This window comes from Anthonomus grandis, chromosome 8, assembly GCF_022605725.1.
Source record: "Anthonomus grandis grandis chromosome 8, icAntGran1.3, whole genome shotgun sequence".
In the NCBI taxonomy this organism is placed as follows: domain Eukaryota; kingdom Metazoa; phylum Arthropoda; class Insecta; order Coleoptera; family Curculionidae; genus Anthonomus; species Anthonomus grandis.
In genome coordinates this window covers 6,348,866-6,368,277 of record NC_065553.1, presented here as the reverse complement: position 1 = coordinate 6,368,277, position 19,412 = coordinate 6,348,866, and the positions used below count along the sequence as shown (strand labels likewise).

The following is a 19,412-nucleotide window of genomic DNA, read 5'->3' as shown; positions in this document are numbered from 1 at the left end:
GATCAGTTAATTTAGCTTCTAAATTCTTACAATAGGTCATTATTTCGGGTTTGGAAAATGCTTTCAAATTGTTTAAAAAAGCAAATAATTCAATATGTTTTTGTAAATCGTGAAATCTCTCATCCAATTTTGAGGTTGAAATATCGAGAATATTAAAAAAAAAAATTACTTTAAAAGTTATTTCTGGAGATTGGATTGGCTCATCCTTGTGTTCATAATCAAAAAACGTTTTTTTTCCTTGGTCTTATTGAGTGAATGGCTGGAAAGGAAATTTCGGCGTCTACTTCTTCCGCAATTTTCTTAGATTCATTTATCATGTCTAAAAACCCGTTTTCCGATCTCATTTGTGTCAAAAATAATTTGATTTCTTTTAGCATCTGTACAGCTTCTGGTAAAATAATATTAGACTTTTGCAGTGTTTTGCTTACTATATTAATTTTTGCTAAAATGTTGTACCAAATAACTAACGAACAAATAAATTTAAATGATTTTATTTTTTTTATTAGCGATATTGCAATATTCTTTGTTTCATTATCTCTGCTTTCATCATTAAAAAGCGTAAACAGAGCATCATACACTTTTTCTAACTCAAATATGAGAGTTTTTATTGCCTCAATACGGCTTTCCCAGCGGGTATCCGATAAGGGCTTTAGTGTTAGCCTGGGCAGCTCTTTTAAGAGAGCATTCCATCTGTAAGTTGAGGCCGAAAAAAAGACATATATTTCCTGAATAATGCTAAAAAAATTAGTTACTTCTAGAGAGCTTTTTGCTGCATCATTAACTACTAAATTTGAACCATCTGTTAGCCCCTGACCAGTAGTGTTTGTAACTTTACAAAATCCTAAAAAATGTTCTCGAATTTCTATACTTTTAGAACAATCATCAATAAAAACGAATCTTACAGTAATGGTAATTTGTTCTTGGTGACTAACGTCAGTTGTACAGTCAAGAATGATGATGCATAATTTTAAACATTTAACAATACACTTTTTTCTTTTTCTCCTATTAAAAATATCTATAATTCATTTTGTATTTTATCTCCCAAATAATGCGGCATTTTGTTCCCATCTTTTTGGACTCTATCAATATGTTCGGCCATTACAGAATCAAATTTTGCAATCGTCTCAATTAATTTCAGAAAATTACCGTTACCCTTATCAAATAGTTTTTGACTATTACCCCTAAAAGCTAAATTTTGTCCAGCTAAAAACTGGATGACAGATATTATTCTCTCTAAAATCGAAGTCTATCTTTTTTTTTCCATTTGAAATAAATTTTGATTGATAGAGTCCACAGTTTTCTATTTAACTTTTTACCTTTTAACTAAACCTTTTTCTATTGATTTTTTTAATTCAAGCCATTTCCTAACACTTTCAAAATGCCCCTTACTGGTTTCGTGTCTTTCTAAAGTCCGAGATAAATGTCGCCAGTCACTATAGCCATTCCCCTCATTAAAACTATTATCAGAAGCTTTAAATAATTTACAAGGAAAACAGTACACTGAATCTTTAGATTTTGAGTAAATAAGCCAGGTTCTAGGAACATTTTTTTATTGTTAGTTAATTTTTTTTCAAAGTAAGCAGCGCTAAAACATCTATTTAAATTATTAATGGGATAATTAATATTTTTAATTTGAACAGGTCTTATTCCTAAAATCAATAATCTAATATTATCCGTTAATATTTCGGGCCAATATGCTGGATCTTTAAATCGTTCTTCATTTACCTGAATAGCTTCAATGTTCTCAGTTTGCGTATTTGCTGGCATATTCGTCGAGTGATCATCTTGTTTCAGTTCATCTCCTGATGGTTCTAGATCTCCTTCATTTGGTTGTTCTACATCGGCATCGGCTTCAGTTGACGTCAAAGGTTGAACATCCGGCCTTTGGCTTGTTGAAGGTTGAGGTTGTGCCGGTTGTGGGTTCGTTGATGACGCAAAAAACTTTTTTAACGAACCTTCTAACCGCCTGTCATCTTCCTCCTTTTCTAGCTTCCCTTTTCGGTATTTTTCAATCAATCAATCAATCAATCAATGCTTTATTGTCAAGAAATTGTTACAATTTGTAGACAAAGCTGTAAAACAAAAAAGACACAAAAATACAAACAAAACACAATCAAAAAAAAGAAAAACAAAACAAAATTTTAAAAAAATATAAATAAATAAATAGAATAGATTATCTACAATATATACAGATTAATACAATTTAGAAATTGTAAGTAGTCAAAAATATTATTATAAAATATACAATTTAATGTATACAATGTCAAAAAAAAAGATCATTAAAAAATCTCTCTACGTTAAAAAAAAATGTAAAAAATGTTTAAAAAAGTAAAAAATTATAAAAAATCCTAAAATAGCTACAAAAAGCAGTATACCTAAACATGTACAGATAGTAAAAATACATAATCTGCTAGTGCGAAATTTCAAATCAATGATTACAAAAAAAAATCGTTAACTGTGTAAAAAGCTCTCTCCAGTAAGAATGCTTTTAATGCTTTACGAAATGCAAAAAAAGATGTGATGGATTTAAATTCCAATGGCAGATGATTGTGCATTTTTTTTGCATTATATAATATGGAACTTTTGACCAACTCTGAATGTGGGGTAGGCAGGTATAGATCATGTTCCGTGTATCTAAGTAGATAACTATGGGAAGGCCTATCAGATGCTGAACCGTGTTTGCGTATTAGACAAAGGGACTCAAATATGAATAAAGATGGAAAAGTTAATATTTGAAATTTTTTGAAGAAATGCTGGCAATGACTTCTGTATTTAAGTCTCAGTGTATAACGTAAAGCTCTCTTTTGTAGTCTAAAAATACGGTCAAATTGAGTTGCACTACATGTACCCCAGAATGGAAGGGCGTATCGAAGGTGCGATTCAAAAAGGGCAAAATAAACTGTTCTAGAAGTAGACAGGCTAAGCTCCTTAGAAATTGATCTTAACGCAAAACAAGCGGAACTTAATTTTCTTGATAAAAAGTCAATATGTGTGTCCCATTTTAACGAGTTGTCAACAGTTAGCCCTAAAAACTTTACAGAATCAACTTCGTCAATTGTTGCATTACCAAGTACAAAAGATTGCAAGGTATTTTTATAGGACAACATTTTAGTTTTGGAAATGTTGAGACAAAGGAGATTAGAGTCGCACCATGATTTGATAGTAGTTAAGTCACTTGATACGGTTTTATGAAGTTTAGAAATATCCGGATCACTCCAGGTAAAACTAGTATCATCAGCAAATAGACAGACTTTACCGTTAATATTTAGATTAGCAATGTCATTGATGAAGATAAGAAACAAAATAGGGCCAAGTACGGAACCTTGAGGCACTCCACTTTGTATTGGCTTGCAAGAAGACATAGTCGAATCAATTCTCACAGCTTGACTTCTGTTACTGAGATACGACTTAAACCATTCAAAAGGCGCTCCTCTGAACCCGTAATATTGCAACTTTTTTAATAAGATGTCATGATTAACACAATCAAAGGACTTAGAAAAATCACAGAAAATTGTTGCTGTAGGGTGTTGGTTGTTTAAGCTAGAGTATACATTATTAAAAAGAGAAAACATAGCATCATTTGTGCATTTGTTATTTAAAAATCCAAATTGATGGGAAGTAAGTATTTTATATTTTAGCAAAAATGATTGAAGTCTTTTTTTAACCAATCTTTCAATAATTTTTGAAAGTGTGGGAAGAAGAGCAATAGGGCGATAGTTGGAAGACTGATCTTTGTCTCCTCCTTTATGTAGTGGAATTATTATCGCCAACTTAAGGCAGTTAGGAAAAACACCTTTTTGAAAAGACTGATTAATTAGAGTAATAAGATGACATAATGTACATTCGGGCAGATTTGAAAACATTTTGAGAGTAATTCCATCAATTCCAGAAGAGCCTTTGTTTTTGATTTCCCTAATTGAACTGCAAAGCTCTGGTAACACTACGGGCGTAAAGAAGAAGCTGTGGAAATTCTCATTTGCAATGGGAAGATATGAAAGTGGATCATGGGAAGGAGTTATGGTACTCATTAAATTATTTGCCACATTTACAAAATAATCATTAAGGTTTTCAGATGAAGTGGAGATAGTATTCGACAAAGAAGGCTTATTTCTCAAAGCATTAACAATCGACCATGTTTCCTTAGCCACATTTTTAGATTTAGCCAGTCTCCTATTATAGTAAATATCCTTGGCGGCTTTTAAAGTTCTCTGATAAATCTTTTTGTAAAGTCTTACGTATTCATGAAAAAAAGCGCTGTCTGAAAATTTCTTAAGATGAGATAATAAGCGCATGTTCTTAGCAGATGTACGCAAGCCTTGGGTAGATCAGGGGTTATGTTGCTTCTTTTTAAGAGGTCTCAAAGGAAAGGACTTGTGAGAAAGACTAGATAGCGTTTTTACAAATCTAGAGAATTCTGAATCAACCTCGTCAGAGAGAATATTCCAGTCAGTTGATTGACAAAGGTGCCTAAAATGTAAAAAAATTTTATCCGAGAAAATACGGCCTAATTTGCGTGGAACATTTTTACTTTTAGATTTAGTTATGGAAAACTTTGTTAACATTGCTTCATGGTCTGAGAAACATGGGCTTAAGACAGTACAATCGACGAAATCTGGCTCAAAGGAAGATACGACATAATCTATTGTACTAGAGCTGGTTTTAGTTATTCTGGTAGGTGATTTAATATGCATGATTAAGCCAAAAGAGTCGAAAATGGACTGGAGAGTTTCTTGAGCAGCACACACTGGAAAAATCAATGTTTAGGTCGCCACATAAAATGAGTTTGCTTTTTAATGGCAGAGACTCAAGCAAGCTTAGTAATTTTTGGAAAAAAACATTTACGTCAGCATCAGGTGTTCTGTAAATACAAACAACGTAAAGATCAAAATTATTATTGTAGACAATGGAAAACTCAAATATTTTTTCGGAAACTAAATTATCGAACTTGGTTACCATTGAAAAGTCGTTGCTAGTAGATAATATCACAGTACCTCCATGAGTTAGATTTGTTCTATCAAATCTGGCAACTGTAGTGTAATTATCCATCACCACAGGCTCACCAACATGCAACCAATGTTCAGTTATGGCAACGATTTCTGGAAAATGAAGCTCTTCCAGTAAAAGAAATAAATCATTAGTTTTATGTCTTAAGGACTGAATATTTAGAGAGAAAATACTAAGCTTGCCATTGTCCAGTATTTTAGAGGGTGCTTGATCCTCTGTTCGCGTCAAGTCATTTAAAAATTTTTATTTAACCTTTTATTTATTATAAATCATATTAATAATCAAACTTTTTGCAAGTTTGACGAGATTAAAAGTTTAAACAGTTACACTGAGACACTACAGGTCTGACAAACTCTGGTCTCTGGTGCGAAATTTAGCAGTTAAACCAAATTCAACGAAGAAAAAAGCCGAGAGGCAAATAAAGAATTTTTGCCGTTTTTCTTTTACTTTAATATATTAAATGACATTAAAATTATAACTATGCTTTTTTTGTTTAGTAGTAGTCAAAAATAAATCAATGAAGAAATTAATTTAAAAAGAGGAATGAGAAAAAATTGATTTCTTCCAGACGGTTAGCACAATTAAAAAAGACAATGGTGAGCAAGTGGCTGCCTGTAAAAGAAAAATTATTAATTTCTTTCAGGCATTTAAAGAAGAAGAACAAGAGAAACAAGAAGAAGGAAAAAAAGAAGAAGAGGAACAAGAAGAAGAGGAAGAAGAAAAAGAAGAAGAAGAAGACAAGCAGCATAAAATTAATGATCTATCTCCTGTAACGAAAAAATCAATAATTTCTTCAATGCTGTGGACTGAAGTAACTTAACTGCTTGCAAAAAATTCGTTACTTTTTCCAGGCACATAAAAAAGAGAAAGCAGAAGAAGTAGGATATTACGTGGTATAGTGGACATTAATGATTTGTCTGTTAAAGAAAACTTCTTCTCGGCAATTGAGGAAAAAGACTAGCAGAGCTGAAGTTTCTAGTAACGCAACTACCTATAAAAAATTCGTTATTACCTTTCATGTGCTTAAAAAACAAGAAGGAACCAAAAGAAAAAAAAATTATAAAATTAATGAGCTGTAAAAAGGAATCAATATTTCTCTTCAATGATTCTTTCAGGTACTTAAAGAAGGAGAAGAAAAGTTCCACCTGCTAAGACATTTTTTTTTAATTAATAAAATTTAATCACTTGAATCCAACTTGGTCCAAGGGTTCTGACAACATTTTAGCGGATTTTGACGGAATTGAGACCCAAAAACGGCGGAAAAGTAAGTCGGACTATTGGCAACAGTGGAATTTCTTTTCAACGCAGTCCAATCAGATTGCCCAGCCTTAAGTGTATAGAGATGGGTGGCAAAATCGTTTTCTTGCCTTTTTTTTTAATGCCCAGCAATAGACTTCCTCAATTCAATAAATCAACTTACAAAAACTTCAGAAATGTCAAATGGTTAATAACATATGTTCACGAATTAAAAACACTGGTCGAAAATACGTATCAAATGTCATAATATCGATATGTTTAAGTGTCCCGCCGCCTGAACATTCTGGCGCCATTTTTTCTATTTCACTTTTGCCCAGTGGCGCCCCCTGGACGGCTTCTGCTATCTGCAGCTTCAAGTCGTTGTCAAAATCGCTTGAGTTTTTTCGATCCGGTCTTGAAATATCCCAAATTCTGCCACTTTTGACAAATGCAACTTTGGCAAAAAGTGCAAAATAAGAAAATATCAAACATTTTTGTTTATCCTTTGCAGTTTATTTAGTGCGAGGAATAAATGTAATAACCAGTGACGCGTTGAAAGTGGCCAACATAACGTGATAGCAACTTTCAGCCCAGGTCCGTGCTGCGATGCTTCAACAAATTTTTCCCATAAATCGTCAGTTTTTGTTGTAATTTGCATTAAAGCATGGAAAATACGGACACTACAGTGGAAAACACCGAGGCTGAAGCCGTGGAGAACACGGAAAAGCCGCAAGAAGAAACCAAAACAAATCAAGATGAGGAGGGTGAACCAATGGAAACTAGTATTGAGGAACCTGTGCCCCCTCAACAGTCGGAAAATCCCACTGAGAATGGCGATGAGGAGATTGCAAAACCTGAGATGAGTGAAAGCCAAAAAGAACCAGAAAATGAAATAGAAACCGCTGCTGACGAAGTAGCCACACTTGAGCCAGAAGAAAAAGCAGATGACAAGGTGGAATCTGAGCAAGAGGTACCCAAGGCCAGACCAGTGCGAACCACTAGAGGCACCAAAAGGAAAGCTGATGAAAAGAATGAGAGTACAAATGATATAGGAAATGAAACCCTAGGGGAAAAGGAAAATCTTGAATCAAAGAATGGGGAAAATTTAGAGAACGAAAACAATCTAACAGGTAAAGCCTTCTTTTGCACATATTTCCAGTACATTTGTTAAATCTAACTTTTAAATTTTAATTGCTTTGGAAGTGCCTGCAATTAATTTAACATTTATAGTGGTTGTAGATACTTCTCAACTGAAACATCATGCTAAATTTTATCTAAAGACAGTGGTTCAAAAATTAGATTTTGCTCTTTAACAATGCATTCTACTTTCAAAAAACAGTGCTCTATTTTGACCTATATACAAGGTGCAAGTACTCAAGAAAAGCAGGAAATCCTGATATTGTTCTATTTACTCGAAATTGGCTTAAATTAAATTAAATTGTTTATATTCTAAGTTATGCTGTACTATCTAGTTTCTGGATGGTGCATGACAGGTACTTGAACACCTGTGCAATTTCTTCTTTGAGCAATTTGGGCCCGGGCTGTAGCTCTGAGGGGAAGCATTTTAGGACACATCTTTATAGGAAAAAAAATCTTAATTTACTCCAATGATATGCTCTTAAAATATTTCAATGAATTTTGTAACAACCTTTATATTCCAACCTTATTACTTATTTTATTTCAGTACTTTTTATTTATTTATTTATGGAATTTACAAATACAAAATCCATTTACAAAAGTGTAACATAGCATACCCATACAAACATATATATTCAGATACAAAACTATCTATAAATCAATGAAAGGTGTAGATAAGTTAATTAATTAAAGCCCCTATGAAATAATATTCTTTAACTGCTCCTTAAAAAATGTAATCCTAGAGTCAAAAAAGCTTATCTGTCCTGACAGACCATTAGCACTTCGAGCCATTTGTGTAATTGGCTCATTAATGCCATAATTGGTATGGTGGAATGGGACTGAAAGTATTTCTGATTGTCTATTCAATCTGGAAGGCACCCTAAGTTTAAAAAGAGACAATAACTCGGGACAGTCTATAGTACCATTTAAAACCTTATGCATAAAACATAAGTCGAGTAATGTTCTTTGTGACTCTAATGTGGGTAAGTTCAGGTTATCCCTGACCCACTGATAGTAATACTCCTGTCTCCTGTAACCACATCTAAAAGCAGCCACCCTTAAAAATTTATTTTGTCTGTTCAATGTCTGTAGCAGTTATATGACGGGGACCACACAATTGAGCCATACTCCAAGATGGGCCTAACAAGAGAGCAATAAAGTAATCTAAAAGTAAACGAAGACAAATCAGTTGTAGACTGTTGGATAAAACCCAGCATTTTCATTGCCCTACCAGTCACCTGATTGATGTGACTTTTAAAAGACAACCTGGAGTCAATAAATATTCCTAAGTCAGAAACCTCTGTTTTGACACCAATTGCTACATTATTTGTTTTATAAAGAAAAGCAATAGGGTTTCTTTGCTTAGAAAAAGTAATCTTTTGGCACTTATTGATATTAAGGGACATTCTATTCAAGTGGCACCAATCAAAGAACAAATTAAGGTCTTTTTGCAGGAGCACAGCATCAGAAAGGGATGTGATAAGCCTAAATAGCTTCACATCATCAGCAAACATTAGCACATGACAATTTTCACGTTTCCAAACTAAATCAATCAAAAAGAGGCAAAACAAAACAGGGCCCGAGTGAGAGCCCTGTGGCACCCCAGATGGCACCAAAATTTCAGAGGAACATGTACCTCCAAGATTAACAATCTGGGTTCTACCTCTGATGAATCCCGAGATCCACTGAAGAAGAGGCCCCACAATACCTAAAGCCCTAAGCTTCTGCAAGAGTACCCCATGGTTAACCCGATCAAAAGCTTTGGAAAAATCTGTATATATTGAGTCAACTTGAAGTCCCTTCTCCAAGCAGCGGTAGAGGTAGTTGACATATAGCAAATACACCATACACCAAATTAGCATCAGTAGATCTGCCTTTTATAAATCCAAATTGCTCAGGATTAAATAAAGATTTAAAACTCCAGGCAATTCTATGACTGACCAGGCAGTCAAGCAGCTTTGGCAACTCAGATAGGTTACACACAGCCCGATAATTGGAAATTTCATTTCTACTACCAGATTTAAAAATGGGTTTTAGAAAACTTCTCTTCCAGAGAGTGGGATAAGAACCAGTACCTAGAGATTTGTTAAAAATGAACAGTATTGGTTTCATAAGAACATAAACACATTTCTTTAGGAAGAATGCCAGAATCCCGTCTGGTCTAGCACAGAGCTTATTCTTAGAGGAAGTAATAACCTCATAAACATCCGGCATTATTATGGTATGTTAAGTTAGTTCTACAACTTGAGTATAGTTAAATGTTTGTCGTTTTAATCGTGCCTTTCCTATTTTTAGGCTAAAGAAGAGCAGAAAGTTGGCTTACTAGAGGGCTCATCTTATTAGGCTTACAAAACAGGCTTATTATTCAAATCATTTGCATAACATATTTAATCTTATCTTGTCTTCAACAGTATTTCCCGATAAATGGAAGACCGAAGAATAACATTCAAAATTACAGAGCTATATTGATCTTATGTAATTTCTCCAAACTTTTTGAAATAGTTCTTTATAATATAATATATGCCCATGTCAAATTAGACATAGCACCTAATCAATTTGGTTTTGTCAAAAATCGCTCCTGTACAGTAAACATGGCTTGCCTAAATGAGTATTTGTGTCAGCATTTGGATAATAGAGGTCAGGTTGATGTAATATACCTTGATTTCTGCAAAGCTTTTGACCAAATTGACCACTTTGTATTTCTTCATAAGCTAACATTTTTTGGTTTTTCTAAGGATTTAGTTGCTTTAATCAAATCTTACTTATGAGGTCGTAAACAATTTGTTGAATATGAAGGCTTTAAGTCTCATATATATTAAGTGTGCTCGGGAGTTCCGCAATCTAATCACGAACTATTTTGGGCACGCTTCTCTTTTTATTATTTATAAACGATCTTGCCAAATTACTGTCTTGTCAGAATTTACTGTTTGCAGATGATATAAAATTGTTCACCAAAATAGATATGAAGACGATTGTGAATTCCTTCAGGTTAATCTTAATAAAGTAGAGAATTGGTGCAATGTCAATAGACTATATTTAAATGTTAATAAATGCTCTATTCTCTCATTTTCCAGAAAACTGTTGCCAATCAATTTTGGCTATAGAGCAAATAATGTTGTGTTAGCCAGAGTGGATGAGGCGATTGATCTGGGAATTACTTAGGATGCAAAATTAAGTTTCGCCAAACATGTAGCAAAAATAATTTCTGACTCTGCCAAATTGTTGGGTTTTATTTATCTAAACTGTCAGCATTTTGAAAATATTAATACTTTAAAACTACTTTTCTTCTCTTACATACACATTAAAAAATAGAATACAGATCTCTAATTTGGTGTCCAATTTATAGCTGATAGATGATATTGAGTGCATTCAGCGCAAATTTATGAAGTATCTCTGGTTGAGAAAGGAAGGTGTCTTTCCAGCCAGAGGTTTGGATAGTCAATTATACTTAAATAAATTTAATATTATACCCTTAGCAAAAAGAAGAGAAATTTTTTCCATAAAATTCTTATATAACCTTATTTATAACAAGATTGACTGTCCCACCCTTTTGGCTGGATTACATTTTCGGGTACCAAGAATAAACTCTAGGCATTTTAGATTTTTTTATGTAAATCCCTCTAGGACTAATATTTTGTTTAAATATCCTATTAATATAATGTGTCAGAATTATATTAATAATAATTTACATGAACGGTTCAATATTTTTGTTGACAGTTTAAGGTCCTTTATAGAAAGTATAAAGTAAATAGGTGATGCAGAGTCCTTCTAGTATGTATATAGTCTGTTTAAGTACATAAAATGTTAAGCATTTTGATTTTTCATTTTTATACATATTTTGGTAATTTTGTTTTATTCTTTCCTGTAATTGGGTAACAAACCTGTTGGAAATAAATGCCTTTTTTTATAACAATTCAAAGGAAATGTGAGAGGATAATAAACAATATTTGCAATAAAATTAATTATATGTTGTACAACCTGAGGTCATTAATAAAACTCCAACAAAAAGTTTAGTGAATAGTTAAATTTAGTGTTTAGTATTATATAATACTATGATACTCCATATCATATTTACTTTATTCTTCCACTATTTATATTTATGTTTTTTATATTATATTTTACCTCATTATATTTTAATTTCATGTTTTGTTTTTTGTCTAGTTATTTTATACATTTTATTTATATCTGATGTATGTTAAGTCTACTTTTTTACTTTATAAGTAGTGCTATTACTGTAAAATTAAGCTTTTAAACTACAGTAATTTATATTGGCTTTGTAAAGAAGATCCTAGTTTCTTCAAAATATATTTTTTCTTAGGAAACAATGCCTGAAACTATTTTCAAAAATTAAACAATAGCAAAAAAATGTATTTACTTTAACTAATAGTAACATTATTGATTTTAATTCATATGAAAATGTATCATTTGGACATTTGAAAACACCTTTATAAAATGGAAAAAAAAAATAATTTTACACTCTATTTTTCCAATTATATACTAACTATGTACTATCTTTCAGATGAAGTTTCCATTAAATCAGGTAATATCATGGGAAAAGGGAAAAGGGCCAGGATACCAAATAAAAGGTACAGTGAAATCCTACTGACCCCCAACAAAAAGTCATCTCTTCCCTCTACTCCACCACAAAGTAAAACCAATTCATCAGAGCTCCAACTTGACATACAAATTAAAGAAGAACCATTGGATATTGAAGTAAAGAAAAATCATTTGCCTGTAGTAAGGAGCCCTGGATTACCTAAAAAAGGCAGTAGGTCATCGACATCCAAAGAGGACTTACAGGTTTGGATGTCATTTTATATGCAGTGAAACAACATTTAACATTAAACTGGGTTTTAGGATCCTAAGTACCAGAAACCATTTAAATTTGGCTGGAAACGTGAGTTGGTCTGGAGGTCAACAAGTAACTCATTAAAACGGTTGGGAGATATCTATTACTACACTCCAGCTGGCAAAAAAGTGAGATCATTTCGAGAATTGTCGGACCATTTAAACAATAAAAGTTTGTCTTTGGACAACTTTTCTTTTACCAAAGAGTCATTGGGGGTAAATGATCCCGAGAAAGAAATTATTAGGAATGCCAAGATTCCTAAATCAGAGAGCTTTTCTGAAAGTTTTGAAACTAAGAAGTTGGAAATTAAAAAGCCAAAGAAGGTAAGAGGTTTATTAATTCTAATAAAATCCATAATTGTTTCCCATTGCATTACTTTAATAACAACAGCCATAATAATGGTGATTTATTTTTATACACAATAAGTTACACAGTAAAATACTGTTTTTGAATGATTGAGAAAAAATATATTAAAGCCATAAACAATAACACCAAAAACATGAAATAAAATGACTGCAAATTTTTGAAAGACAAAAATAAAGTTGTCAAATGCAAGTTATTAAGAGCAAAGCAATAAATTAAGAAATATTAAATCAAATTAACAATGCTTGAGTATTAAAAATAAAATCCTCTTCACAAATATATATAGGTATATAGATAGAACTCTTAAACAATGTGCTAAAAACATTTTCAAATGCAAAAAATATTTTACTATATAAAGAGTGTATTACACCATTATTTACAAAGCTGAAGAAAAAAAAAGTATACCCTCAGACAAAAAAAAACTCAATAAACATCAAAAAATTAGTAATAAATAATATCCCAATGCAAACATATATTATCATTGAAATATGAGTCATCAAAAATAATATAAAAATAAGACATGTAGTTATTGGCAATAAAACAGTCAATGTACTACTTATACATATAACATTACATACAACAAACACAAATTCCATCACAATGGTCTCTAGTCTTTATAAAATAAAACTCATCTAGGCTGCAATATGCCTTATTCAGTAATTTTTTTTTATCTTACATACTCAACTGCTTATCACTACTAATACTATTAAATTCAAATGATGAAATTTGATCCCTTGATAAATTATTGAATGATTTATATGAATACTCTTAAGTATGCAGGAACCCAAGTTATTAAAATTAAATGTTGTATATGTCCTGGTGTGAATTTATACATTTTACTGATAATATGTATCTTATCAGTTTTACAAATTTTTGAAACAAGTCCTTGTAGTGTCAAAAAGACTTTAGAATTATTTGCATTGGTAGTTATTGGCATCAATATCAAGCTTTCTAAACAAGGGTCAAGTTAATAGTGTATATATATGATCCCATTTCACTATTTTTTGGATGTTATTTTTCTTAAAAGTATATTCATGTCTTGGTAAATAATTTCTAAGATATTTAAATACATAACGGAATGCCCTTATCACATAAGGGTAATCAAAAAATGTGCTTTTAAAAAATGTTATGTATTAGTTGTTCTATGAATTTGTAATTTTTTAGTTTTTAGGATGCTTGTATGCAAGATTTTTTCTTAAATAATATAGCACTTTTTTTTAAATTAAAATACCATTTTTTACAATCATTTTTTTTATAATCATTTTATTTATTTACATTTTATGGACTATGCGTCGGAGGTTTATAGTAGTTCTTTAACAGCAGACTTGGCAAATGTCTTTTGAATGTTGAAAATGTTGTTGATTTTTATTTGACATATCATACAGAGGTCACATTACTCCTCATATAAATAAAGTTTTCATTCTAACAATGACAAACAGACAAAAACACCACTTAACGACTTCTACATATAAGATTTTAAATACAGGTCAACCAACATAAGTGACGTAATACCCAATATAATAAGTAACTCATTATGAATTCGTCACAACAATACAGATTTTACTTCAACCAACATACCTACACAAATTATTTTACCAAAATCAACACATTAACAGTACACTGTATTTAGATAAGTTTTCTATACTATAGAACATCAAATTTTCAAAAGTTCTTTAGTTTTATAGGGGTTAAATTGTAGAATGAACTACCAAATGAAATTAAAAATTTTACCTTAAACAAATTTACGAAAGCTATTAAAAAAGAATTTGTTTTTTAATGATAGTGTTGGCACATACATTTTGTTAAAGTGTAAGTATGAATATGTATGTATATTTCAAACATTTATTTAAAATATACATATAATGTAATGGCCAAAAGTAGATAGACAAATGGTTTTTTAAAAAAATCAAAGGAAATAAAAATTCTATAATAAAGATATTTAAGTATATTATGGGCAACATAAACATGTATGTATAAAAATAATAAAACATTCTTTAGAAACAATCACCTAATTTGGTAAATAATAAGAAATAACTAAATATACGCTGGACAAAAGTAGATAGACAAATTTGAAAAATAACAAATACTCTTTTTTTTTTTTGAAGTATTTTTTTTAAATTACAAATTAAACCATCTATAATATTAGTATTTTGTAAAATACCCATTATTCTCTATTACAGCCAGACATCTACATGGCATTGATTCAATAAGATTATCTATGAGTTTAAAACCAATATTTTTCCATTTCTGTTGCAACCGTTCGAATAATTCACCTTTATGTGAATAGTTTGTATCCCTAATATCACGATCTACAATTTCCTATAAATTTTCGATGGGATTAAGATCGGGTGACTGGGATGGCCATTTTAAAACTGGTATTTTTTCTTCTTCGAAAAATTGCTTTATAATTTTGGAGGAATGCTTCGGGTCATTATCTTGCTGTAATTGGAATCTCAATAGTAAATTGTCTTCGACATAGGGTAACATTACATCTCTTAGAATATCCCTGTACATAAACCTGTCCATTATGCCCTCTTTGCGATGTAACGGGCCCCTTCCATAACCTGAGAAGCAACCCCAAACCATCACTGATCCACTTCCATGATTAACTGTGGGTTTTGTGTACTTGGGACTCAAACGCTGGCCAGAAGGACGTCTAACATATTGAATTCCATAGGAATTAAACAAATTAAACTTCGATTCGTCGCTCCAGCAAACACGTTTCCATGCATGCTTTGACAATATTTGTATGACAGCAAATTGTATATGCTGACGGCCAATTCCAATCGGGCTAAGCGATTCTTTTTTGAAAGCAATGGTTTTTTTGCTGGCCTACATACAAATAGATTCTCTTCTTCCAACCTTTGTCTTACAGTTCTTGAGGACACATTACAAATCCCTAGAGCCTGTAATTCTATCTGAATTTGACGAGAAATCATGAAAGGGTTATTCTGGCTAATTTGTTTTAATTTGCATACAGCTTTAATGTCCATTTTTTTTTGTTTTTTTGGTCGACTAGATTTATTTTTTGGCTCTAATGATCCTGTCCTTTCATATCTTTTGATAATTGCCCAAACAGCTTTTCTTTTAACATCAAATCTACGAGCAATATCGATTTGACGATCACCCGCACGATATGCATTAATAATGCGTTGTCTTAAATCAAGAGAGAATCTAATTCCGCGTGGCATGTTGCACCTTGAGTTAAAGAGAAGGAATACTATACTAATTTTATTTTATAAATATCTAGACAAAAAAATAATTCCAAAATTGTTTTTGTCTATCTACTTTTGACCAGTTATATTTATATTATTGCTTTATCTGATAGCAAGCAAAATATTTAACTGAAATTTATTGGTATCTTTTTATAGACCGCCTTACAAATCACAATACTTTAAAATCTAGGGGACCTGTGGGTAAATCTTTAAACAATTATATGAAAATAATACTTTGTAAATATGTATGTGTGTGTAAAATGTAATACTTTTTGGATAAAAGTATGGAAATTTTTTGAAGTTTTTTATACTTTTGTTGTACATCTTTAATAACAATATATTTTTTTTACATGCATTAGGGGATCATATTTTATTCAATAAATAAAAAAAATATCACTTCTCAATATTTTTTTTCATATCCCTTGGCAGTCAATACTGCTTGATATCTTCCAGGTAGAGAATTGATGAGGTTCTGGCAAATTTCCACAGAATCCACATTCCTCCTGTATGGTTTCCCAAAGTTAATGCTTGTTTGCTTTTTTTTTCAAATTTCCCTTTCTAAATGGTTCCAAAGATTCTGAATAAGGTTGAGATCTGAAGACTGCGCTGGCTATTCCAAAACATCCCCACTATTTTCAGGAAAAAAAATTTTTTACTAATTTAGAAGAGTGTTTTGGGTCATTGTCCTGCTGAAATGTCCAGCACAAGGGCATTTCTTCCTCCGCATAGGGTATCATTACATTTTTAAGGATATCCCTATAGACAGGGATCAATTTTTTCGTCTATTTTCACTATAGGACCAGTATCTACCAGATCGGGAAAAACATCCACACACCATAATATTCCCACCACCATGTTTCACCGTTGGAATTGGATATTTAACATCAAATCTTTTGTCGACTGGTCTTCTTACATATCGCTTTCCGTTAATGTTCTGTCAATATTAGGATTGGTTTTTTTGACATCGCCTATTAACCGATTTTTCTTTAACATTTTGTACCCTGCACCCTCACTAATTCTCAAATTTCTTGCAATTATTTTTTGTTTGAGCCCACTATTTTTTTAGTTCTAAAATTTTTATTTTCAGACCCTCCGAAAAATATTTGTTTTTTCATATAATTTATAAACTTTTGCCTGCTACGACCTACAATGTGCATTAGCCAACCATAAATAAACTAAATATACACACAGAAAAATTGAAACTAAAAAAATTTTTTTAGTTTGACTTTTTACTATAATACCAATATAATTTTATTTTAAAATAATATATCTTAAAGTTAGTTGTTAGTTAGCCATTGGCTTCTTGTACCCGATTTTTGTTCATGGGGGTTCTTCCTCTGTGCTTTGCACTCCACAGTCAATATTTTTGTTCATGTTTAAATTTATTTAATTGCTTAAAATTTTATTTTTATTTTATTTGTTTTTTCTAAATAAGTTTTATAGATTAGGTATTGTTTTTAGTGTTTAGAAGGGTGGCAGCATACAGATACGCCGAGGTTTGGTGATTTCTCAGTGTTGTTCGTGTCTGTATTGGTTTTATAATCGCTATGTCTTCCTAATTTGTCTCATGAATATCTCTTAAGTTACTTATTATGCATGTACCGAGTGACACAGAAAGAAGGGAACACTTAATAACTTTTTTACTTTTCAAGATCAACAAATGAAATTTGGTATACCGATAGAATAGTTATAAGAGCACCTTTTTATATATCTATTGTTCTCCATCTAACTTTCTTATTTTAAATTGGGCACTTGGTATAATAGTACGTATTTCGATAGAAAATAATATTCTAAAAACAATGATATGGTATTTGCTACTTTTTGTTTTATACTCATAGAAAAAATCATTTTTTAAAATTTTAAAACAGGATGCCATGAATGCGTAAAAAGTTTTAATTTTTAAACGAGTAATCACGGAAAAATAGTTTTCATTACATTTCATGACTTAAATCTTTTACACGCCTATTTAAAATGTCCAAACCATTAATTTTGACATTTATTTTATTTTTTTAAATAGCACATTATTGGGAACAACCACTTTTGAAATGCGGTAATTTTTGACCAATAATTTGATATGATTATTTAAATCGGTTGATAAATAAACCCATAAGCAGAAAAAAAACTAAGTCACTTATAATATATAATAAAAATATATAATATATATATATATAATAAAAATAGCATAGACGGATTTGATTGAACTTTTTGAATAGGAGGCTGCATTTTGATGCGTTCTTCAATTATTTTTCAATTGACATAATACATGACATGTTGTCAAACACAATTATTATTTGTTATTTAAGTAAATTTGAAATGTTTTAACAATGAAGAAAAAGTTGATATGCCGTACGCCAAATTCCCGCGCATACGAACTTTTATTAGACAAGAAGGTGGTCATTTCGAACAATACATGTAAACATTTTATATTAGAATAATTTATAAACCTAATATGTTTTCTGTTTGTGTGTACCTATATGTTATGTTAGGTAAATGTTGAATAAATGAAAAAAATATTGCATTCAAAAATATGCGTTTGACAAAATATGATAAAAAAATAGGCCGGCGTGTCATTACAATGCTTTCTATTAATTAATAAATCAAACCAATGTGTGCTATTTTAATCGACTTAAATTAATAAATTCGTTCATTTTTGTGACTTAGGTTGTTTCTTCTTATGGGCTTATCTATTAACCGATTTTAAAAATAATCATCATCAAATTTATGGGGAAAAGAAACCGCATTTCAAAACTGATTGTTCCCAAAAATGTGCTATTAAAAGAAAATTAAATAAATGCCAAAATTAATGGTTTGGATATTTTAAGTAGACATGCAAAAGATTTAAGTCATAAAATGTCATGAAAACTATTTTTCTGTGATTACTTGATTTTAAATTAGAACTTTATTTGTTTATCTTAAAGAGTAAAATAGTTATTAAGTGATCCATTTTTCCCGTATCACCCTATATATATTTTTTTTGTCTTTATTAGGCAAATAAAGGTATTTTGATTTGATTTGACTTTGTTTCTTAGCCGCTGAGTCCAAAGAGCAACATAACTGACTCCCCAAAACCTGCACCCAAAGCGGCAGCTTCAACAGTAGCAGCAGCAGATTCTTCATCGTCAGCTTCAACCGCTCCGCCGTCAACTGCCGGAACTCCAACAACTCCCGCGACCCCTGGAAGGGCGAGAAGGGCCGCAGCCGCAGCTTTACCAACAGTTATCCATAAGGAAAAACTAGTTAAAGGTGCATCACCGAGTCCTTCTAAAAAAGCTGCTGCTTCCACAACTACTACACCTGGAAAGAAGGTGAGTGTTTATTAATCAGGTGTTTTTGTCACTTAAGTCACATTTTGACTGAGTAATAATTTTATTTTTCAGCCGTTACAGCAAAAAATGCCGATAAAGAAGGGACAACAGGGTCAGAATAAGGGACCGCCCGCGAAAAAGGCAAAATTGGCCGTTAAGAGTGAAGAACCGGCGAAGGTGGAGACGCCCAAGGTATCGCCCAGAGTGGGGAAAACTAGGTAAGTTGTTTAGAGTCGTTTACAAATTTCTTTTCACGATTTGTCCTATTCAAATGAAAAACAATGTTTATAATTGAAATTGAAA

General features: G+C 31.5%; 1 protein-coding gene across 1 annotated transcript in view; it reads left to right on the top strand.

Annotated features, from left to right (window-relative positions):
* Positions 1 to 6,595: 6,595 nt before the first annotated feature.
* The window catches only part of LOC126739294 (proteoglycan 4-like), a 40,698-nt gene continuing 27,881 nt past the window's right edge, over positions 6,596 to 19,412 (top strand). Inside the window, exons 1-5 of the mRNA XM_050444914.1 lie at positions 6,596 to 7,370; positions 11,897 to 12,177; positions 12,235 to 12,549; positions 18,834 to 19,109; positions 19,182 to 19,327. Coding sequence (XP_050300871.1) covers positions 6,905 to 7,370; positions 11,897 to 12,177; positions 12,235 to 12,549; positions 18,834 to 19,109; positions 19,182 to 19,327 — 1,484 coding nt within the window. The 5' untranslated portion in view covers positions 6,596 to 6,904. The remainder of the gene's footprint in view (positions 7,371 to 11,896; positions 12,178 to 12,234; positions 12,550 to 18,833; positions 19,110 to 19,181; positions 19,328 to 19,412) is intronic.